Source organism: Erpetoichthys calabaricus, chromosome 2, assembly GCF_900747795.2.
Source record: "Erpetoichthys calabaricus chromosome 2, fErpCal1.3, whole genome shotgun sequence".
Taxonomy (NCBI): Eukaryota; Metazoa; Chordata; class Cladistia; order Polypteriformes; family Polypteridae; genus Erpetoichthys; species Erpetoichthys calabaricus.
In genome coordinates this window covers 250,717,558-250,741,712 of record NC_041395.2, presented here as the reverse complement: position 1 = coordinate 250,741,712, position 24,155 = coordinate 250,717,558, and the positions used below count along the sequence as shown (strand labels likewise).

General features: G+C 37.6%; 3 protein-coding genes across 52 annotated transcripts in view; 2 read left to right on the top strand and 1 right to left on the bottom strand.

Annotated features, from left to right (window-relative positions):
• The window catches only part of LOC127526841 (zinc finger protein 518A-like), a 148,980-nt gene extending 127,394 nt beyond the window's left edge, over window positions 1-21,586 (top strand). The window contains exon 3 of the transcript XR_007934281.1: window positions 18,837-21,586. The gene's annotated coding sequence lies outside the window, so the exon portion shown is untranslated. The remainder of the gene's footprint in view (window positions 1-18,836) is intronic.
• LOC114646932 (zinc finger protein 518A) overlaps window positions 1-21,586 on the top strand; it is a 29,403-nt gene extending 7,817 nt beyond the window's left edge. The window contains exon 2 of the mRNA XM_028795342.2: window positions 13,954-21,586. Within this exon, the coding sequence (XP_028651175.2) occupies window positions 13,961-17,977 (4,017 nt within the window). The 5' untranslated portion in view covers window positions 13,954-13,960 and the 3' untranslated portion in view covers window positions 17,978-21,586. The remainder of the gene's footprint in view (window positions 1-13,953) is intronic.
• blnk (B cell linker) overlaps window positions 1-24,155 on the bottom strand; it is a 374,165-nt gene that overhangs the window by 96,536 nt on the left and 253,474 nt on the right. The window contains exon 26 of one of the 50 annotated variants that reach the window (XM_051923818.1): window positions 23,030-24,116. The exons of the other annotated variants lie outside the window; for them this stretch is intronic. Within the exon in view, the coding sequence (XP_051779778.1) occupies window positions 24,000-24,116 (117 nt within the window). The 3' untranslated portion in view covers window positions 23,030-23,999. Of the gene's footprint in view, window positions 1-23,029; window positions 24,117-24,155 lie in introns of those variants that run through there. 50 annotated transcript variants of the gene reach the window in all.

Genomic DNA, 24,155 nt, shown 5'->3' with positions numbered 1-24,155 from the left:
CCAAATTACATATTTGGTTGGCATTTGAAGTAAAAAATAGTAAATACAACTTTGACAGCAAACAAAGCCAGTAGCATTTTTATAAAAAAAAAAAAGGTTAATTTGCAGTTTTGATTTATTTCATAAACTGAAAAAATGTAAAAATATATAAACATAAAATTTTAGTTGTAAAGGTTTTAGAATTTGTTAGATTGATAGTCTTGTCAAGAATTTTCATTAGGAATTGTCGGCTTAAAACAATTCTGGAGTCTAGTACATTTCTTGACTCTTTAAACATTGAGCAACACTCAACAAACATGGGCTTTTCTAAGCTACTGACTGAGGGTCTGAAAATTAAACATTGTGTAAGCAGAGTGAAGAACTAGTTCCAATGAATATCAACAAATTCTCAAGGAGAATGTCAGAAGTCAGCCAGGAAGCTGAATTCAAAAAAGAATGGCTTCTCCAACAAGGGAGCGATCAAGTGTACTAGGAAGTACTTCAAGAAATGCTAGGTGAAGGTTTTGGAATGGCGCTCTCAGTCCTCAGACTTAACATTATTGAAAATCTGTGGGTATATCTTTAACTTGCTATGCATATGAAGACAGGGAAGAATGGGGGAAAATTTCCAAAACAAGAATTTTTAGACTCATAGCTGGCAATAGAAAATGTTTTCCCCCTGTGATATTTGTGAAAAAGGGTGTTACTACATAATTTAGTAGGGCGACTAAACTTTTGTAAATGCCATAGTTACTCTTTATTTTTTATTTATTGATTTTTTTTGTTCAAATAAATTGTAAATGTACATTAACATTTTTATAGAAATGCCAATGTTTTAGTTTGTTTTCTGCTAAAATTGTTTTTACTATTTTTTACTTAAAATGTCAATGAAATAGGTACTTTGGGTGTCCAAATTGCTGCATGGAACTGTTTGAAGTGCACAAACATAAACGACTATTTATCATCAGGCATAATTTTTGGTAAAATACGGCTGATGTTCTATGTTGTTTTTACTGTTTGTATATTTTTTTTAACATCTGATGTTCTATGTTGTTTTTACTATTTGTATGTTTTTTTAACATAAGAGCAGAGGAACATAAAATTATGTATAAACATGAGACCAGGCCATCAAACTTGCTTGGTTAGCTAATATTCAGGTTGACCAGATATCTCATAAGTACATATTTTTGAAATGCTGTCATGGTCTTAACTTCATCTATATGACTTAATGAATGCTCTTCAGAGTAGTGAAACCTTGTGTTCAGGTCTCATATGGCTCATGCCCATGAACAAAGAGATTACTTTTCCTTGGAGTATCAAATTAGGACGTGACCTTGCAGTGTTGCTGTACGTCCTCTGTATAATTAGTGTCCACTTTATTAAATAGACCTATGTATTACCAGTAAGGCGCCCCTCTGTCTTTAGATTAAATTTACAGATAATGGTGTGCACTGCGGTGGGTTGGCACCCTGCCTGGGATTGGTTCCTGCCTTGTGCCCTGTGTTGGCTGGGATTGGCTCCAGCAGACCCCCGTGACCCTGTGTTCGGATTCAGCGGGTTGGAAAATGGATGGATGGATGGATAATGGTGTGCATGCTAATTCAGTCGCATTGTGTTGTTTATGCACATTTTTGGGCTACATGTTCATGCTGCAAATCTTTCAATCCAGCACATTCCAAAGGTGGTCTTTTACATTGTGATCAAAGGACAGTGCTAGTCTTTGGAGTAAATTGATGTTTAAATTGTTTTGAAGTGATGCCTGCTTTGTGTGTAGATTGGTGGATGTATCTATTTGAAAAAGAGTACCATAAAGGAATATATTATATGGCCAGTAACAATGCTCAATACTCAAGTGACTCTTGGTTACTATTAAGAGGATAAGAAAACATTCCCTATTGGATTATAGTACAGCCAGCATTTCTATGTTCTTGGCACAAGTTAGGATGGATCAATGGATTCTTGCTGTTTATACCATCTGCATACTGCAGCAAAATCGAGACTTGAAGTTTTGTCCATCCTTTGCCTACTGTTAGTGTTTTTCTAGTTTATATTTTTTTAGTTTTTAGTCCTTATTTAGTTTTTGATTTAATTTTCTTTTTGTTTAGTTTTTAATTTTATAATTTTTGTTTTTATTTATGTTTTTGTTCATTTTTATTTTTTGTTTAGTTTAAAATTTTCAGCAATTAATTTTTAGTCTTTTTCACATTTTATTAGTTTTGTGTTACTCGCCAAAAATGACCACATGGATACAAATTTGCAAGTATAAAAACATTTTTTCTTGTAGTGGTCAAATTATATGTCATTCATGTTGCACCAGTCAACTTAATACATACAGTTTTACTGTCTGTGAAAGAAATAAATTTTCATGTGATAATTTAACAGTTCAAGTCTTCCAGTATATATTTTTAAAAAGAATGCAAGAATCAAATAAGAAGTGTTCTGTGTTGTAGTTTGTAATTTTAACCTACAACACATTTAAGCAAATATTTTTAAAAAACATTTTTTATTTTTGACATTCCTTTTGCGTGCAGTGAGGTTACCCACACCTATAGTCTTGTTTTATATTTATTTGTGATATCTTCTGATGCTGACTGTATGTCATCCACCTATTTCAAAACTTCGAAAGTGTATTTTTTCAGGGAGTTCTCACTTTGCTTATTTTTTGGAATGCTGTTTGGAATAATGTTTTGTTTAGGTTTCATTAATGGGAATATCAATGCCTATTATTCTTAACTAAATGAAAGTGGTCTTCTGATATTGTTCTAGTGCCAATACACCAAGGTTTTTAAGAGCTTTTACTTTATTGGTTGCCTTTCAGTGGTTAGTTTGAATAAGCCTGGATATTCTTCTCTGACCTTTTTCTTAGCAAGGTGTTTTTATGCACAGATTGGATTGCATTTATCATTTATCATCCAATTTTGTGTAAACCGTAATAGAATGAGGTACAGGAATATCCCAAGAGGGCAACTGTTTCTGAGATGCAGGCACAAAACTAACAGTCATTAAACATTCAAAGGAGTTTAGCTTATACATCTTGCTCATTTGAATGTTCGGTTGACCATGAGTGCATGCCATATATATTTTGTTACAGCCACACAATTTGCTGTTTGGAGTTAGCAGGCTATTTGCATTAATGGACAGATGTGTCTAATGAAGTGTATAAAACCTAATTTTTTAACTAGTTAACTGTCCTGCCAGTTTAATGGTGCACACACGCCTAGGACTTGCACAGGCTCTTTTGAGAGCTGTCAATCAAATTAATTTACATGTGTACAGGATGGGGGTATATAGCATATGTAAAGTTTATGCAGAGATTGTTATTTGAATGCAGTCTGATGGAGCTGTGAGGTACAGTTAATTTAGCATTTCTGTCTTCTTGGTTTTGTTTAGTATTGTGTTCAAACAATTGATGAAGACATACTGTATAAAAACCTTTCTTCATGATTTGAGAAAATTCATGCCCATAAAGTAGGCTCCAGTTTTCTCATTAAAGATACCATGACTATACATGGGTCTGACAAAAATGTAATCTATGAGTATCTTATTTTAATGTTTTATTTATTGTCTTATTTAGTGTTTTCACTTTTATATACATATTTTGAATATCTTTCCATTAATGTTAAAATACTACTTTTCAAAATTGAATTAAATTCATAAAGTTTAAAGGCAGCATTATGTTACTCCAGACACCGTTAGGACACATTGCAGGATTTTTTTAGATCATCTTTTTTTTTTTTAGTACATCACTTTAATGAACAGCTTATTTATAATTTTGGTTGTGTAAGTAGATCTTGAGTTTTGCTGTTAGCATTTAAGTGGACAGGCAACTATGTAATAATGAAGCATCCTTTTCAAATATGTAAAAAATCACTATTGCAGTTTTACTGCACCCACTCTTTCATCTGGATAAGATAACGGGCCTGGCTCTCCCCACCTCCAAGTTAACAAAAGCATTCAAACCCAGATTTATATTAAATTTTAGAGCTCTTTACAGGAACTAGGGAACATAATTAACACTAGAATTACCAGAGTCTACGAAAAAAACTCGTAGATCCGGCCCACCTTAAAACCGTTCTCACCTCTCTTTTGTCTTCTAAATGAGCCGATTAAGACGAGCCAGCAAGCAGCCGGCTATTCCATCCCCCACCGTCACAGAACGTTCACTAAGTTTTCCCAGCTCATGCCTTGTTTGATTATCTGGGAGTGACTGAACTGCTAGAGTTTTACAGTGGAAATAATAGATCGTTATTTGGAACACACACATTTCATGCGTGTTCCGTTTCTACAGTAATCTGTGTAAACACATTGTTAAAACAGAAACTTTTTCATATTTTAGTAATAAATGTTACAAAATGTGGCATAAACTATAGCATTTGTGAAGGCTGACGTCCAAACATCAAATAAACACTTTCACAAAAGGTTCAACGATGCTACAACACCTTCCGTGGCGTAGCAGTAAGATTTGCTGACTTAGTGCTACAGCAGCCTTGCCGTGCATTACAGACCCGAGTTCGATCCCCCTGTGGGGAGGAAGTTTTTTTTTTTTTCTTTGTAACCTCAAATGGACATAAAATTTATAAATTGGCATGCACTGTAAATCGTTAAGTTTAAAATGTCGATCGCGGTTATTTCTGTTGATTAATTCATACATTTTTACTTAGAGTCAGAACAGGAGCTTATTCAGATTCTGATCTGACTCTAACAGCGCCACAGTATAAATTCACACCCAATCTGATGCTGTTCATTTTCAAATAATATTGTACTAGTGCGATTATGATTTCTGATTGGTACTATTCGCGTCATCAGAAAACGATTTCTTCAAAACGTCACATATATTTGTCTCTTTCTTTTTTTAAAATGTGTGTTGATCACCACCAGCATGTTGTAGCACACAGCAACTGGAACTGCATGTTCTTGCGCGCACTGAATAAGCGCACTGAGTAAGACAGTGCTATATGCAATCATCAGATTCAAATGTTAACAGTTCACAGTTCACACCCACGCAAGGATCGTCTTTCTTACATTTACAACGTGTGTACCTGTTACAATGTATTCACTTCTCTCTATGCTGTGGCTTCTATTACACACCAGAAAGAAAGACAATATATGTGAAAACATCATCGCACTAATGCAATATTATTTGAAAACGAACAGCGTCAGATTGTTTGTGAATTTATACTGGAACTGGAAATTCTCTGATGTGGAATCAGTTCTGTATGGTTGTGGGCGTGGGTGTGAGTGGTGGACATAACTGGGAGTTACTGTGAATGTGTGTGGTGTTTTGAGATAATGAATAGAGCTGCAAATTACAGGTGCTTGCTCAGTGTAATAGAAACCATAGCACAGAGACGTGTGTACACTGCAACAAGTACACATGTAAATGTAGGAAGGGTGCTCCTTGGGTGAGCTATAGCGCGTCTTTATGTGAAAACAGCAGTGTCAGATGGGGAGTGTCTGATGATTGCATGTAGTGCTGAAGTTAATACTCTTTACTATGCTTTCCTCTGCATGTCCTGGAGTACAAAAGAAACAGCATACAGCAACGTGTGGGGGCTGGCAAGATTGGGGGAAAAAAAACACGTGGACGTATGTATCGTGATACACTGCAGAGCTATAGCGCGTCTTTATGTGAAAACAGCAGTGTCAGATGGGGTAGGAAGAATGAAAAGTGAATAAAAAAACAAAAACAAAGCTAACCTTTACAAATATCATAAATTACACCGGCTGTTACAGACTTAAATCAAATGTATCATTTTATTCTAAAACATTAAAAATAAGATCAGTTCACTTCTCAAAAGAGAGTCGTGCAGGATCGAACTCGTGACCTGTTGATTGCCAGTCAGCAACTGATACTGTTGCGCCACAGCAGCAGTCGTTGCAAATAAGTGTTAGTGTCACACACTAAGGCGGCTTTTTTTTCTGCAGTTGTTTTTTTGATTAAAAGCGCACTTGTTCCATTATATTTGTACCTTTCGTGAAAGTGTTTCTTTGATATTTGGACTTCAGGCTTCATACATTATATAGTTTATGCCTACATTTTGTCATTTACTACTAGAATATGAAAAAAGTTTCTGTTTTAAAAATGTGTTTACACAGATTACTGTAGAAAACGGAACACAAATGAAATGCGTGTGTTCCAAATAATGATTTATTATTTCCACTCTAAAACTCCACTTCACTCCCAGATAATCAATCAAGGCATGAGCTGGGAGAAATTTGTGCACGTTCTAAGTCAGTGGGGGGATGGAATAGCCGGCTACTTGCAGCTTGTACATTTAGATGACAAAAGACGATGGCGGAGAGGTGCGAAAGGATTTAAGAAGCGATTTAAGGTGGGACGGATCTACAAGTTTTTTCGTAGGCTCTGGTAATTCTAGTGTTAAAGAAAGAGTGAAGAAGCACATTTAACACTATTTTCTTTTTGTCATAAACAATTTCATATGCCATACGCATTACACACCTATGCTAATCTAAACTGCTCCAAACAATAAAAGGAACACTTTGAAAACACATCAGATCTCAATGGGAAAAAAAGCCATGCTGGATATCTATACTGATATGGACTGGGTAATGTGTTAGGAACGAAAGGATGCCACATCATTTGATGGAAATGAAAATTATCAACCTACAGAGGGCTGAATTCAAAGACACCCTGAAAATCAAAAGTGAAAAAATGATTTGGCAGGCTAGTCCATTTTGCCAAAATTTCATTGCAGCAACTCAAAATTGTACTCAATAGTTTGTATGGCTCCCACGTGCTTGTATGCATGCCTGACAATGTTGGGGTATGCTCCTAATGAGACGACAGATGGTGTCCTAGGGGATCTCCTCCCAGATCTGGACCAGGGCTTCACTGAGCTCTGAACACTTTGAGGTGCAACCTGGCGGCGCTGGATGGACTGAAACATAATGTCCCAAAGGTGTTCTATTAGATTTAGGTCAAGCGAGCATGGGGGCCAGTCAATGATATCAATTCCTTCATCCTCCAGGAACTGCCTGCATACTCTTGCCACATGAGGCCGGGCATTGTCATGCACCAGGAGGGACCCAGGACCCACTTCACCAGCATAGGGTCTGATTTCATCCAGATACCTAATGGCAGTCAAGGTGCCATTGTCTAGCCTGTAGAGGTCTGTGCGTCCCTCATGGATATGCCACCCCAGACCATTACTGACCCACCACCAAACCAGTTATGCTGAATGATGTTACAGGGAGCATAATGTTCTCCACGGCTTCTCCAGACCCTTTCACATCTGTCACATGTGCTCAGGGTGAACCTGCTCTCATCTGGACCTGTCAATTCTGGTATTCTATGGCAAATGCCAATCGAGCTCCAAGGTGCCGGGCAGTGAGCACAGGGCCCACTAGAGGATGTCGGGCCCTCAGGTCACCCTCATGAAGTCTGTTTCTGATTGTTTGGTCAGGCATTCACACCAGTGGCCTGCTGGAGGTAATTTTGTATGGCTCTGGCAGTGCTCATCCTGTTCCTCCTTGCCCAAAGGAGCAGATACCAGTGTTGCTGATAGGTTAAGGACCTTCTACGGCCCTGTCCAGCTCTCCTACAGTAACTTCCTGTTTCCTTGAATCTCCTCCATGCCCTTGAAACTGTGCTGGGAAACACCGCAAACCTTCTGGCAATGGCACGTATTGATGTGCCATCCTGGAGAAGTTGGATTACCTGTGCAACCTCTGTAGGGTCCAGGTATTGCCTCATGTTACCAGTAGTGACACTGACCACAGCCAAATGTAAAACTAGTGAAAAAACAGAAAAGATGAGGAGGGAAAAATGTCAGTGGCTTCCACCTGTTAAACCATTCCTGTTTTGGGGGTCGTCTCATTGTTGCCCCTCTAGTACACCTGTTGTTAATTTCATTAACACCAAAGCAGCTGACTCTGATTAAAAACCCCCTCTGCTACTTAACTGACCAGATCAATAGCCCAGAAGTTTCATTGACTTGATGTTATACTCTGAATACAACATGTTCCTTTAATTTTTTGAGCAGTATATTTTTGCTTTATGGGATTACACTTCTTTGTGCTGCAAGAGGCTTGGTCATGTAATGCTGTCCACAGCAAGGTTTGTTTTAAATGGAACACAGCAAAAAATTTACATTTTTCACAGATCAAACTATTACATTTTATGGTAATAACCAGCATGTTGTTTATCAACATTATTGGTGGATATTATTAGTAAAACTGCATTGAAATAAAGTCGAAGTTAACACACTAAGGAGAACACAATTTTGAAATAAAGGATTCAGGCAATTTCTAATTAGTCAGTTCGAAGTCGAGATAATATCCAGACATCTAAATAAACTATAGCAGTTTGGCAGTTAATGGAGTCACTGCAGATGTACTTCCAGGAGATTAATGATGAGTAGAAAATTTTGAGGAGCATCCCAAGAGACATTTTAAACAGTTGAATTTCCAAGAGTCCTTAACTCATTTGTGCAAGAGTACAGTGGATTCAGAAAATATTTAGACCCATTCACTTTCTGAACACTTTATTGTGTTGTAGATTTAATTGTAAATGGATAAATTTGCCATTTTTACCCATCAATCCACATTCAGTAGCCTATAATGACAAAGTTAAAACATGTTTTCAGAAAGGTTTCCAAATTTATTAAAAAATGAATAACTGAAATCTCTCCTATGTACAAGTGTTTAAACCTTTATTTTAGTACTTTGTAGCAGCCCCTTTGGCATCAGTTACAGCTTTGAGACTTCTTGGGGGTAGTCTCTCTACAAGCTTTGCACATGTGAATAGCAGTAGGCTATATCATTATTCCTGACCGATCCTCTCAAGATCAGTTGCACTGATTTGGTGAGTTTAAGTCACTGCTGCTTAGTAGCCTCCACATAGAATGATGCTGCCACCACCATTCTTTCCATAGAGATCAATTTTTATATCATCAGACTAAATAATCTTTTTTTCTATTGCTCTCAAAGTCCTTTAAATGCTGTTTGAAAAACTCCAAGCAGACGTTTACCACTCTGCCAAAAATGCCTGATTGATGTAGAGCTGTTTAGATGGTTGTCTTTCCAACAGGAGACTCCTAAAGCTTTGTTAAAGTGACAGTTAGTTTCTTTGTCTCCTTCCTGACCAAGGCACTTCTTGCCTGGTTTGGTTAGGTGGCCAACTCTTTCATTTCACTTGTTGAGGTCACTGTGCTTCTGGGAATGCTCAGATTTTAGAAATGGTTTTATACCCCCGCCCTAATCTTTATTTACCATAATTTCATAGCAAAGGTCTACAGAGAAGTCTGTTGGATTTCATCCTGATGTCAGTGTGAATTTTGGGACCTTTTACACACAGACGTGTGCCTTTCTAATCTTTGTCCAATTAGTTCAGTTTGGACTCTAGTCATGTTCTGGACACATCTCAAGGATAATTAAAGCAAATCGGATGCTTCTTACCACAATTTGGAGTGGCACAATAAAAGGTGTGAATACTTGTATGAATGAGAGATTTTAGTTTTTGATTGTTGATAAATTTGAAAATGTTCAGAAAAACATTTTTACTTTGTCATTATGGGTAATTGAGTGTAGTTTGTTGGGCACAAATGGCAAATTTATCCATTTAAAATTAAATCTACAATGCAAAAAAGTATTCAGAGAGTTAAGAGGTCCGAAAACTTTCTGAATCCACTGTACATCTTTCAACTGTCAGCACAAAAATGAGTATAAGCACTTTGCAGTTGCTTTGGTTGCCACTCTTTAGACCAAGTAAAGCACAATCAAGCATGCATGAACTATGATGATCTGGAGGGTGCTTGTAGGAGTATGACCTGATAGGATGTGCTTATGTGGAACACTTAGAAGTTGGAACAGTGTTGTTTGATTCTTTAAGAATTGTCCAAGAGTATTAGAATTTAACATAACAAAACTGTATGTATGTACTTTGTGTACATACTGCACGATAGTTTGTGTTCAGTGTAGAGGTATGTCATTTGGCCATTTATGTTTTTCAAAAGCCAACAAAAACCTATACTGACAGTATACAGTTACACCAGCCTTATTGTGGAGCAGTGGTTCTGAAGTTTAATCCTGGGAGTCCCCAGTGACTGAAGGTTTTTGTTCCAATCAGTTATGCTTCTAACAGAACTCCTTTCCTAATTTAAGCAAATTGTTATTTCCCAATTCCTGCATCTTAGTGTCTAAAATTTACAAAGTTTATTTTGCTAAATTTTAATTGGTATTTAGCAAGCATTAATACATTTTCCATTGGGATCATTTCATTGGGTTTTTTATCCGTCTGATTTAAAGGATTTCCAAGTGTCCTAGTTATATAAGATATTTACTAATGTCCTCACTAGTGGCTCTGACACTGAAGTACCTGTAACCTTTTAGCATTAAGTGATGTTCGCAACAGTGTCTGCTCCATTTCTTAGTGGTCATTATATCGGAGGACACAGTTAAAGGAAAGACCACAGGTAAAAGGTTTATTTAATATGAACATAACCAAAGAGAGTTAGCAAGTGGTGGCAAAAATATAATAATACACTTTATGTATAACATGTCTAAATTTCTTATAAATGTTAATCTGAAACTACTGTGATTTTTCTTTTTATTCAAATGCATGATAAAAGAAGAAAAAAATGACCAGATAATTAAGGTAAAATGACCCACTGATTATAAAACCAAGTGGAGCAGAAAATAGGATGTGATACCAATATAATACATTAATGCTAGTAAAACATAAGACTGGTAGACGATGTAATCAGTCGTTAGGGGAGAAAGGGAAAGGGTAAAACTGTTAATAATGGCTCTGTTGAAGATAAACGTTTGTAAGGTTTACTGTGTTTTGAGATGATCAAAGTCTCATTGCCATCTGTCTCGCAATCATCCTACAGTGATGTACGGCACACGCAGGATTTGATAACATTAGTATAATAATAAGTTCTGGTGGACTGTCTGTTACTGTTGATCTCATTCCACCACAAGGTATAGCAATTTGGATAAGGCAGCAGTTGGCACCAAGTCAAAAAGAAGTTCATAAAAAAAATTGAAAAAGGTTAGTAACAGCTGTCAACAATAATTTTATTTAAAGAAGCATATTGTTCACATTTTTAGTATGCGGCCTGAATTTAAACACATAGGCTGGTATGCTTCTTTTCTACTAGCAGTCATTTTATTCCACAGTTTGGAGGTCTTTCAAGTGAACCCCCCGTAGTAAGTTGTCTTTTTCATCACTGGGATTTTGAGAAAGCCTGAAATTGTAGTTGTTAGTTGAAATAAATATATATATAATGCAAAGTTGACTGACTGACTCGCACACTCAGTCATCAACAATAACACTATTTCCCGTTTACCTAAAAAGCTGACATTTGACAGAATTGAACATCTAAGTCCACTTAGATGTCCACTAAGAAATGTCATTTTGATATATCAATATTTAGGGGTAAAACAAAAATAAGAAAAATGTAATACCCCAAAATCTCAAAAATGGCTATTGACAGATTTAACTGACATTTGTTGAAATTGTAGAAAAAATAAAATTAGACAGCTACCGTCCACAACTTCATTTTTCCTTGCAATCTTGTGCATATATCAAAGTGAAAACTGTTTCCCATCAGCCAGTGTGCTGCTCCAGAATATTTCAGTAGTGCTCACAAAGTTTAAATAGGAGCATTGAGAAAAGTCCTGTGTCATCAAAGGTAGAAACTTTTTTTTTTTCTCCTCAACCACTTCAGAATAACAATTTTCATTGTGTCAGTGAATTATGGCGTTTACCTTAGAGCAGTTTTTCTAAACCTTTGTGTCCTTGGGACCCAGTTTTAAGTTTATTGATGATCCACAGACTCCATGGTACTTCCCCCTTTGATGAGAGAAGTTATAAACGGGAAAAATATTGCACAGCATGGTTGTTCGTTTCAGAGGACCTAGTGTGTGTTATAGGGAAAAATAACCTTGAAATAAACTGATTACACTATATATTTTTTTAATCAGTGCATTGCATTATTGAAACAGCCAGCACTGTTGTCCACCTGTATATTGTTATTTAGTTTAAAATACCAATCAATGATCAGTGTTAATGCTTTTTGAAGTAAAACAAAAAAAAAAACAAGTGAAAAAAGGAAAAGAAAAAACAATGGAGCCAAGCCACAGCTGAACAGAATGAAATGCAGTTTTTTTTCTATATCTGACGGAGGTGCAGTTTTTCAGAACGTGATTAAGAAGAAAACAGAACAGTGCTTTTGAGTGAGTAAAAATAATTAGTAAATTTAGTTTTAAATTTTTTTTTTTTTGTTGGTAGTTGTTTATTTCAATATATACTAAGGCAGTACTAATTTTAAGCTTTGATGCTAAAATTTTTTAGCAGTTTTTAGCTTTGAGTGAATCAGCTTTAAATTACCTTTGTAGCAGTGTCTAATATTGCTTTAATACAGTGTTCTGGTGCAAACTCTAAACACCAGCACGAGAACTTGTATGTAGCATGTTCCACAGTAAGCAACTTAAGTGAACTAATATAATAAGCCACAGGTTAATAAAATAATGAATGCAAGTATTTTATGCAGAAAAGTTCTGAGTTACATACACCCGATTAACTAGTGGCAGTATAACTGAGGCCAACTGATATTGACTTAGCCGAGTAACACAGCTAGTATAGTGATAATATTGATAGACAATTTAAAATTTGGCCTATAATAGCTGGAAGCCAATACAAGAATTGTTGGCTTTATGTGATCATGGTTCATGGTTGTGAATTAATTATAGCCTGGAGGTAGATCTGTTTGAAAAGTCTATGAATAACAAATTTCTGTGTAAAATTAATTTCTGTACAGTGCGGAAATTTCTTTATTTTTCTTTGCTAGAAAAAGCAGGCTTTGAGAAGGCCTACATTGTTGGCTGAACACCACAAAACTAATTGTTAGGTCTTCTGAGATAAAAGTTGATAGTCTCATTTTACTGTCTGCACAAGTCCCCTGCAACTAATTGAATTTGTTTTCCTCTTTTATGAAGGATAATTAAAGATTTTAAAATTGCTAACATATTTATACTGTGTAGCAGTCATTGCAGCAATGGTTGTGAATCACCTTGCTTATGGGTATTTAGAAAGCAGTTGTTTTAGTGCATTAATCTAATTGGGAGTCTCTGTGTCTAGTCAAAGCTGGCTTTAAGTGTTATTTGGTAAATGTCTAATTGTGGATATCAACTGAAAATGAGAGAGACATAGATCTGTACCAGTATGAAAATGATGAAGATTGATGTTTTATTAGGTTCTCAGTAATGGATGGAAACATTAAGCTGAATTAGGTTAAAATTAATTCAGAGTGCCCAGTTTTTATCGCTGCCTGTTGTCTTGAAGCAGGGCTCATTTCTTATCCTGCAATGATTATGAACCTGAGCTGATGTTCTTGCAGTGTAGCAACATTGTCCTTTTTATAGATACTATTCAATGACTGCAGCTTGGAGGCTAGCTTTTATGAGGGTTTTTTCGCCCTGTGAGTAACCAACTTGTTAGTAACTAGAAATTATGTCTAGACTGTGCTTGTAACTTTTTCCTGTATGGTCTTCTCTCTATCTACAGGTAAACATTAATACATAGTGCTGATGCTTTCTATCTAAAGACTAACACTAATTAATATATATATATATATATATATATATATATATATATATATATATTGTTTTAATCATTAATGACTACACTTAGATGAATAGCATTGCTGCAGAAATATTCTCTCAGAATCCGAGAGCTTAGTCTTAATTCTGAGTGATTGGTTACCTAGCTTCCATTGTCTACTTTTGCTGACGTGTATTATGTCAGTGCATGTACTCATTTTACATCAGACGTGCAGCCCAAATAATGAAATGTACAGATATAATGTTACTTCTCAATGACAACTTATACCTTGTTAATGCAATTGTAATTATAAACATACTTTAAGTATTTCATTTTTAATGATTTACTTTTGCATTTTATCACAATTTTGTGAATGGGTGGATAACATGACTGTTTCTCGTTACAAGGTTAATTATGGAATGGAGCAGAACAACATCATCAGAAGATGAAGACCATGTATTGATTTGTCTGACTCAAGGAACAAATGATGTTGAGGGGCCTGAGGTGAATTTAAGTATGCATCCAGTTTTGCGATCACTTGCTACAGATCAAGCTGAGCGGTCTATTGTATCCCAGACAGCAAGGAAATCATTTAAGAACCTATATAATAACGAGAGCATGGATATTAGTGAAATACAGCCAGTGCATCCAAGAACCCCAGAAAAAGCAGTACTTTCTGCAAAAGTACTCCAGTTCAGATGTAGTGAATGTGAAGGGAATACTTTGTTCAGTCCAAATGACTTAATGAAGCATTATAAATCAAACCATTATGGATTTCTGCCTATATATCCATGCAATTTGTGCAGCTTCTCAGCTAATGATTTCCAGATTCTTCAACAGCATCGGCTGATTCACCGCAACACACTAGTAAAGTGTGATGTTTGCAAAGATGATGTTCAGTATACTCTTCTTCAGTTAACAAGACATTTTACTATGAGACACTGTGTAAATGGATATTTCCGTTGTGAAAAGTGCAAGTTTTCTACAAAGGATGTAGGAACATTTGTACAGCACATACACCGCCATAATGAAATCCAGTATAGATGTGGGAAATGTCAACATGTAAGCTATACAAAAGGTGAATTTCAGAAGCACCTACTGGTTCATACTGGAGCTTTTCCATTTAATTGTCAGTTTTGCGATTATGGGGCAACACGTAAAGATTATGTTATAAAGCACATATATTCTTTGCACAGTGATCAGTTTGAGCAATCGCCTAATTATCTTCAAAAAGAGGATGTTGCTAAATGTGCACTAAATAACTCAGCGGGCCTGAAATTTATGTTGAAGAGAAGTTCGACTGTACCATTGAATGAGGTACTGTGGCAGACCAAAGATCCTCAGGATATATCTGGAAATGATGTGGCTGGAGAGTGCGAAAGGTTAAATATACCTAAAATCACTGCACGTGAAACTCCTCCTTTTTTGGGTAGAACTGCAAATAATGAAAAAGGAAGGACTGCATCCTCCTGTATAGTAAAGAATGAACCACCAAATGCTTCAGACTGTGTTCTCTCTCAAATTACAATGGAAAGCACTCAGAATCATAATTCTGGCTTACTAAAGTCTAACATCAATGGATCATCTGTATTGTATTTGAAAAACAAAATATCAGTTCCTCCTAATTGTACCACTAAGTTCATGGGATTCAAGATGGTTGGTGGGAAAAAACATCTAGTGCTAAAAGTAGTTCCTGTAGCCAAGGCAGAACATTCAACACCCTCACTACAGTCTTCCATTTCAGGTGAATCTGAAAGTGATTTACTAAATAGAACACATGAGGATACAGTTGGAGTTATGACTAAAGGGGTTCCACAGGAGCAAAGCAGTCAGCAGCTGAGAAGAAACTTTTCATTGGGCAAGATTCATAGAGTTCGTGGTGACCTGAATCCAGATACAGTAAAAGAACCAAGTACTATGTTCCACAAAATCAAGAGTGAACCCTATACTCCGGCAGTATCATTAACAGAGTCTGCTCCTATGATTAGCCATACAGTTACAGAATTGACAGATATGACCACTCATTCATCAGGTGCTTCACAGTTTCATAAAATCATGGTGAAGCAAGAAAAAAACGATTTACATGTGTTTCCTGATGTTTGGCAGCAGTCTGGAAATGTTTCAATAACTGTTGAAAACATGGATGAAGATTCATGTTTACCGAACCCAGAAAGCAGGCAAGTATTTAGCTTTCATAATTACTCCAAGGATACAGCACTTAACCGCGGTCTATCACTGCATCCAGAATCCCTGTTTGGCATGACAGAATGTAATGAAATACAGAACCCTTGTAGCATTCTGGTATCTGAAACCATACATGCAAGAGGTACAAGCCCAGGACGGTCAGCTGTCTGCTCTGACTTGCATGTCAAAAAGTATAGTCAACATTTCTCAGGCCACAAACATCCTGAAGCTTATGAGGTGTCAGAGAATGAAGAAGTAGAAGAAATTAATCATGTAGCATCACAATTAAATTCTGGACGGTATGCTGAACCTTCAGATGAAATGTGTTCTCATGATAATTCCCCCTTAATGCCCAAAATTACATCTGTATTTTCATTAAAAAATGAATGCGACTCTGAAGGTTCAGATTTGGATGTCAGCCAAATAGTAGAGAGGGTTATTGAAAAGGAAAGGAAGAAATCATTAATGCCTGAAGTTAACAAGAAGGGTTGTATGTATTCTGGGACAAGGAAAGGCTCTCCTGCAACATCTGCTTCATTGGACCAAATACTGGGAAAGCATTCTAATGCAATAATACATCAACAGTTGGAAAAGGAACACGGGAGACCTAGTGGATCTGTTGAACTGATTCAGTCATTGAATTTGCCTGAAAGCAAACACATTTTACTTCATCCTTCTTCAAATGGGTCAAGTATTCCCTTTCAGTTTGGAAACCGCTCAGGATTCAAGTTAATTCGCGGAACCTCACTTTCTCAAATAAATGAAAGTGAAAAACCCGAGAGCGCCCCTGGATTAAAGTTTGCAGTCAATAATGGAAGATTACAGGCTTTTTCTTCAGTCAAAAGCGAAAATAAGTCTGATTCTGTAAGTGGTGTCACACTTCAAGGTGCTGGGAAAAGGATGTTTCCTTCGAGACTGCAAAAAAGTTCTGGCACAGGACACATTTTGCTGAATGGTAAACCACTTAAAGGTTCACTTGTCGTTTCTAAGTCGGTACCATCACTTTGCACTGAAACAGCTTCAAAAGTGCCAACATGTTTCCTTGTGAAGCCACAGGTGTCCACAGGAACAGCTGCAGTAGTGAAGGGTTGTTCATCCAACAAACAACAAGCATTTTTGTTAAAGTGTTTAACTCCCATTAAATCAAATTTACTCCTAAACAGTCAAGCTACAGGACTGATGATCAATCGGGAACCCTCTACACAAGAAAGTGGGAGCAATGCACAGAAAGTTTTGTTGAAAATTGTTAGAAGCACCGCTAAACCTAACTCTGTCTGTGGTAGAGGAGAGCCATTGAGGAGAGGAGCATCAGTGCTGACTGCTGACATGTCACATGCTGTTCTTCAAACTGTAACACAAGCAAACAGGTCAATAGTTATGGCAGCAGATACTTTAGCAGCTTCTAGTATGCTGATGTCTCAAAACCAAAGTTCAACTGAACATCTCCCTCCAAACAGCAGGGCTTCTAAGCGTTTGGCGTGTACTGTAGATGTCCCACTTAAATATTCTCTACGTGCAAATGCACAGAACAAAGAGAAAGATATACCTGCAATAATGAACTCAGTAAATAAACGTTCAGATAGTCAAAGACTTGATTCTTCTTCACTATTGACTGCCAGGAGGAAGAGGCAAAAGAGGCTTGTAACTGCAGAGAATATTCAGGAGCACCCAAAGACAAAAAAAATATTAAACAAAAATGTGAATGAAAGTGATGAGGTTCTTAGTCACGAAGTCGGTCAGACATTGGCACCAAAGGACGTTGTCAGGACACTGAGGCTTGTGCCTTTTAATCGAACACAGGTAATAAAGTGCCCTCGACGAAATCAGCCAGTGGTAGTGCTCAATCATCCCGATGCAGATCCTCCTGAAATTGTTAATGTTATGAAGACAGTAAGCAAGTTTAAAGGCCATGTTTTAAAAGTGGCTTTGTCACAAAGAACAATAGCAGCACTTTCTGAGGCAGAGCGTAACTTTTCCCTCAGCTTAACTTCTCAGGATTACCAGACAATTCGAGGGCACAAGATTAAGGCAATAAGCCCCGTGAAAGAGAGGTTTGTTTTGAAACTGAAACTGAAGAAGACTAGCAGGAATAAATACAAGGTTGTGAACTCTACCTCTGTCAGTAATGTCACATCTACATTCAGCTGCTGGTTTTGTGGTCGACTCTTTGACAACCAGGAGCAGTGGATAGGACATGGCCAGCGACATCTCATGGAAGCAACAAGAGACTGGAACCTGTTACTCTAAGTCTGTAGGCATAAGAGCATTACAAGGTGGCTGAGTAACTGATGCCGACAGTTTGGTTGCTGATTTGTAGTCCCTTTAGCATTCCAGAAGCCATTATTAGTGGAGGTTTGTGAACTTGAGAAGCTCAGGCGATGAACAGCAGCAAATGATTTTGTAATCACTTAACTCCATTCAGTAGGTTGAATGACACAGTGAACACGCTTAGTTATCTATGCAGATTGTGTTTCACTTTTTGTATTTGATTTTTGTGTTTAAATTATTTAGTAATTTGTAATTAATTTGAAAAGGCCCTTATTGGATCAAAAATGGTCCTGTGATTTCTTATGTATTTCATAATATTTATAAATTAGAATGAAGGGAAATGAGTGTGTGTGATGCGTAATGGTTGCGTGTGAACTTTGTATAATTGACCCTCTGAAGATGTGTAACTCAGGTAACTTTTTTTCTGTCCTTGATTAAAAAATATATATCGCATTGTTTTGTTGAATTTAGTTAAATAATTTGTTTTTGTCCTAAATTGCTTTGAATTCATTTGTTAGTCTTTTCCTATTTTACCAAGTGAAAGCCCCCAGAGCCGTGACTGGTTCTCAAGTTAGCCTGAGCTATTAGCCAACCCTTCAGTAAGCAGTCAGTGGTGGCAGCAGCAACCCGTGTAGCTGAAGAGCTCTGTGTAAGAATGGACCTTTGGTGGATTTTTATTTATTTATTTTGGAATTCCCTCACTTCAATTATTTTTTGAAGTTAACTTTGATATTTTCTGTTATTCCTTGTTGTGCATCTTACAAAAACCTGGCCCAGTATAACAAAACTTTACTAAGAGACTTGTTTGTCCTTACTTTATTAGGTTTGCAAAAAAAAGTGTAAATTATTATTAATGTATTAAATGCTGTAGTTTTACAGGACACATCTCAGAAATAGTAAGAACTGTGTCAAATCTGTCATACGGGTAATTGAAATAATGCTGTATTTTGGAGGTTATTTCGGTTAAATTATGAGTTGGATTTCTCTTAAACCTGTGTGTGAAGATAGAAATTATTTTGTAAACCTTTGACACTGTTTGGTTTAATATTGTACAGTTTTTCATATATGTTTTTACTCAAATGTCAGGGAGGAAAAATGAATTGTCGGTTATTGTTTTGTTAGTGTTAGTTTATCAGCTTTTGCTAGTTGTCTCAAAAAGCTGTAGCTTGGGTTTGCTTCACCAGCTCCCTTGGACTTTTTCGACACAGAAAATGAAATTTTGGTACATTTCTGTGGATATACACTGCCTGGCCAAAAAAAAAAGTCGCCACCAAAAAAAAAGGTCACACACTCTAATATTTCGTTGGGCCACCTTTAGCTTTGATTACGGCACGCATTCGCTGTGGCATTGTTTTGATAAGCTTCTGCAATGTCACAAGATTTAGTTCCATCCAGTGTTGCATTAATTTTTCACCAAGATCTTGCATTGATGATGGTAGTCTGACTGCTGTGCAAAGCCTTCTCCAGCACATCCCAAAGATTCTCAATGGGGTTAAGGTCTGGACTCTGTGGTGGCCAATCCATGTGTGAAAATGATGTCTCATGCTCCCTGAACCACTCTTTCACAATTTGAGCCCGATGAATCCTGGCATTGTCATCTTGGAATATGCCCGTGCCATCAGGGAAGAAAAAAATCCATTGATTGAATAACCTGGTCATTCAGTAAATTCAGGTAGTCAGCTGACCTCATTCTTGGAGCACATACTGTTGCTGAACCTAGACCTGACCAACTGTAGCAACCCCAGATCATAGCACAGGCTTGTACAGTAGGTACTATGCATGATGGGTGCATCACTTCATCTGCCTCTCTTCTTACCCTGATGCGCCCATCACTCTGGAACAGGGTAAATCTGGACTCATCAGACCACATGACCTTCTTCCATTGCTCCAGAGTCCAATCTTTTTTCCGGTTTGCCTCACTGATTAGTGGTTTTCTTACGGCCACACTGCTGTTCAGTCCCAATCCCTTGAGTTCCCTTCGCATTCTGCGTGTAGAAATGCTCTTACTTTCACTATTAAACATAGACCTGAGTTCTACTGTTGTTTTTCTTCGATTTGATTTCACCAAACGTTTAAGTGATCGCCGATCACGATCATTCAGGATTTTTTTCCGGCCACATTTCTTCCTCGAAGATGATGGGTCCCCACTATCCTTCCAGTTTTTAATAATGCGTTGGACAGTTCCTAACCCAATTTTAGTAGTTTCTGCAATCTCCTTAGATGTTTTCTCTGCTTGATGCATGCCAATGATTTGACCCTCCTCAAACAGACTAACATCTTTTCAACTACCACGAGATGTGTCTTTCGACATGGTTGTTTAAGAAATGAGAAGCAACTCATTGCACCAGTTGGGGTTAAATAACTTGTTGCCAGCTGTAAGATAATCGCCCATGCAGTAATTATCCAATAGGAGGCTCGTACCTATTTGCTTAGTTAAATCCAGGTGGCGACTTTTTTTTTTTTGGCCAGGCAGTATATATTTTTTTTACTGTGACTTACACAATCAACACAGTGCTTGGACTAAAATAATCCTGAGTACTCTCAAGTAGCAGGCATTACCCAGATAGCCAAGCAGAGTAGTATGTTAGAGTAGGAGCAAGTTGCCCAATTGTACATAGATTGTGTGTCCTGGTGAAGTCTAACAGCTAACTAGAGTATTAAAAGTAACTGAAATGTAAATGACGTGAGAACAGAGTGCAGAGGATCGGATTGGGTTGGGGTTGTAAAGAATAATATATCTGAGATCTTGAACATCCATGTTGCATGTAGTTGAGTTGGACACCAAGAACTGGCAGTTTAGGCCAAGCTGTCCCCCTCTGCAGAGAGAAGGCCTACGAAATCCTCTAATAGGCCGTCTGGGGTTAGGGACTGACGTGGGACAAACTGCTAGGCTGCTTCACTAGCTCAGCTACCATTAAAAACATGCAGAGCCAAGTCTGAGCCAGCTTATGCTTCCAAATACCATCCTTACTCTGATGTGCAGAGATGGTGGTTATGGACATGCTGTTATTATGACAACCTAAGCTGATAAAAACAAATGGTGTAAACTGTGGGGGTGCCTGTTTCAGTCAGCATCTCATTGCTAAGGCAGTGCTGGAGTGGGCTGGGAGCAGACAGAAGGAGCTCTGGTCAGCGGAGGTGGATGGTGATAATGCTAGAGGCCCTTGGGCCCCCTTGCATGAGACGTGAATCTGAATTGGGTCACTTGATTAAGAAGGAATTCTTGGAGAGCTTCAGTCAGAATCATCTTAGACTCTTGGAGTGTGCAGTCGGTTGTGTAACAAAAATGTGAAAAAGTCCAAGGGTGCAGAGTAACTTCTATAGGTGGCCTACAAGCTACAGCAGTATACTTTTTACTAGACTTTGCATCAGTGCAAATCTTTTCTACAAAATGTTTCAATTAAAAAAAAAAACTAAATGGAAAACACTAGTTTTGACTGCAGTACATAAAAAGCGATATTTTTATAATCATTCCAAGAAAGTGCCTAGAATGTCATGTTACAGGTTTCTTTGGAATTGTATTTTCAGAAAGACCCTTTGAATTTATATATTGTATATTGTGAATTGTAATAAATGTAAATAGATTTATATTTTGTATTTTTTTTTATAAAATCCATTTGATTTGCCAGTACCTAATTGATATTTTGATTGTGAAAATGACTGGTACTCTGAAAACATTAAAGAGGCCAGTATGTTGACATTTTGTTGCTGGATGCTTGTGGTTTGGCTGTTATGTGCACACTTAATTACTTGGTCACGTCAAGTACATGAACAACGGGGGGGGAGAAAATCCAAAGCTGCTTCAAGTCAGTGTTATGAAGAAACTGGGAAGACACACAGAGAAGCCCTTAGGTGTGAGGCTGCAACTCTAGCCATCCAAAAGCAGGAAGAGAAGCGGCCCACTCAGGTCTGCCCTTCCTCAAAAACAAGGTGGCTGATTTGGTGAAACGTGAATAACCTCATCTTTATACTGCTTTTGTTTGAACACAAGTCAAAGTAAATTTACAAAGCACGCTTTTTTTGGAATTGGGGTTATGTTTATATCATTAGAAAGATGAGTTTGCTCTTTCTTATAGCTTACTGTATATTATAATGTTGTGTCAATTTCTAACCTGTTTAAAGCAAACTAGGGTCGTGGTGGAGCCTCTCACAGCACACACAGGGTGAACACTCAGGCCAGTTTAGTGTCGCCACTTCATAGCTTACGTGTCTTTGGACGGTGGGAGGAAACGCATGAAGACTCTACACAGAGACCCCCTGGACACACACCATGGTCTCCTTAGTGCAAGGAGGCAGCACCCCATATATTAGAATGGGCATTGTTTAATGGAAGGATTCTTAGCAAAAAATAAAATGTTATTGTCATCAGCAGCTGATAAAGGGCACACTCTTCTATTCATTTTCAGAGATGGGTGCAGAGCAGGAAGCAGCCACAGTCCAATGGGTCATCTGACACGGGTGGTTAAGAAGTAAGTGCCAGTCAGTCTACCAGCTCACACTTTGAGAGGAAGTTGAGCAGAATGGCCAACTCCAGAGAGGGGGCATTTCAGGTATCAACTTCTGTGAAGCAGCCACCCTGCCTCCTGGTCATGTGTGTGTGATGATCCAGTCTTACCACTGAGTAGAGTATTAAATGTTGACAATCCTACTGTTCATATAATATATATATATATTTTTTTTAAGTGGATGCAGGTTTGTCAGTTGTGACACTGCAGGTAATGATGTCTGTAACACTAAGCAGAAGGCAGGAAGCCGTTTATCACAGGGAGGCTCACCCGTATCACCCAATACAAACCACTTTGGGATGCAGCAGAATACAGAAGTGGAATAGAAACTTCTAGGTGCTTTTGGATCAGTGAATTGCACAAGTGGACAGACTGTTAAGTTAGGGTGCATCACTTGCCGTCTACAGATTCCACTGCCAGGCCATCAGTGGTGCCACATTGGTCACAACTGTCAGTCCAGTTTGGCTCATTAGAAACAAGACTTTTTTTTTTTTTCTTTCACAACGTGTGAATAAGAGCGTCAATCTTGATGGTATGAAACAATTTTAATTCCTAGTATTGAACACTAGAGGGCAGCTTGTCAGTTTTTTCACGTGGTGTGGAGTACAGAACACTTTAAAACGAGAGGCAGCTTCTTTTATGACGTCACCCCATAAAGACCACCATGCATACAACACAATTAATGAACACGTTAAAAAAGGGAATTTGATATTCTCATGATGCTGCTTCATTAAGAATAATAAATATATTTTTTGTCAATGAAAGCTGCTGTGGGTTGTGTACACACACACAGTATTACAAAAAATGCAACATTGGTGGAAATTATAATTAAACAAGGAAAGAGCTGAGCTTTAGGTCCTCGTGATACCCTCTCGGGTGATTCCGGCTGTGGCATTGAGATTCACTTGCTGTGGGCATTTCAGAAATTTTCTTGTGTACAGATTGATAAAACATCTAAACATTTTGCTTTCTGGAACATATTGCACATCTTTACATACAATTAACCCAAAGTGTGAAACCTAAGGACACAAAACCACATTTATAATACACAGTCTTGGACATGCTGTATTACTCAAATAAAGAAAATTACAATTAAAGAAGTTGGATAAATTAGTAAAATGTAGCTTTTAAAATGTTAGTCACACGGTGAATTCAAAGTGTTGACAAATGTCCCATTACTTCAAGACCACCTACACATGCAATTTCTATCTGGTCCTTTATGATTTACTTCAGCGAATAAGGTTGGCAGGCAAGATGCCAGTCTTTTGTGCCACAATTTGTCTTTTAGAAGTTTGTAGCACATTGTAGGCCCTTCACTGCTCAAGTTCATCTCAGTTCAACACTCAAGCAGTGCCATGCGGTTAAAATCCTTTTTGAACACTTGAGGAGAGTCCTTGTGCTCTGAGCCCACCAGCGGTAGGTCGTTGTTGAGTCATTCTGATTTAGGTGAAGTTGGTTGGTGGGCTTCGGGTCTTCCACACCTTGCAGTAGTTCATTTACACTTTCACTGGATGCTTCAGTTTGGTTGAATCTTTGGTGTTGTTCTGGCTGTCAATTAGCACCAGTGGGGACCACTGATGGTTCTCAATGATGTCTGCTACACTATTAAAACGCTAAAACATAAATAAAAAAAAAACGATTTTTAGCATTCA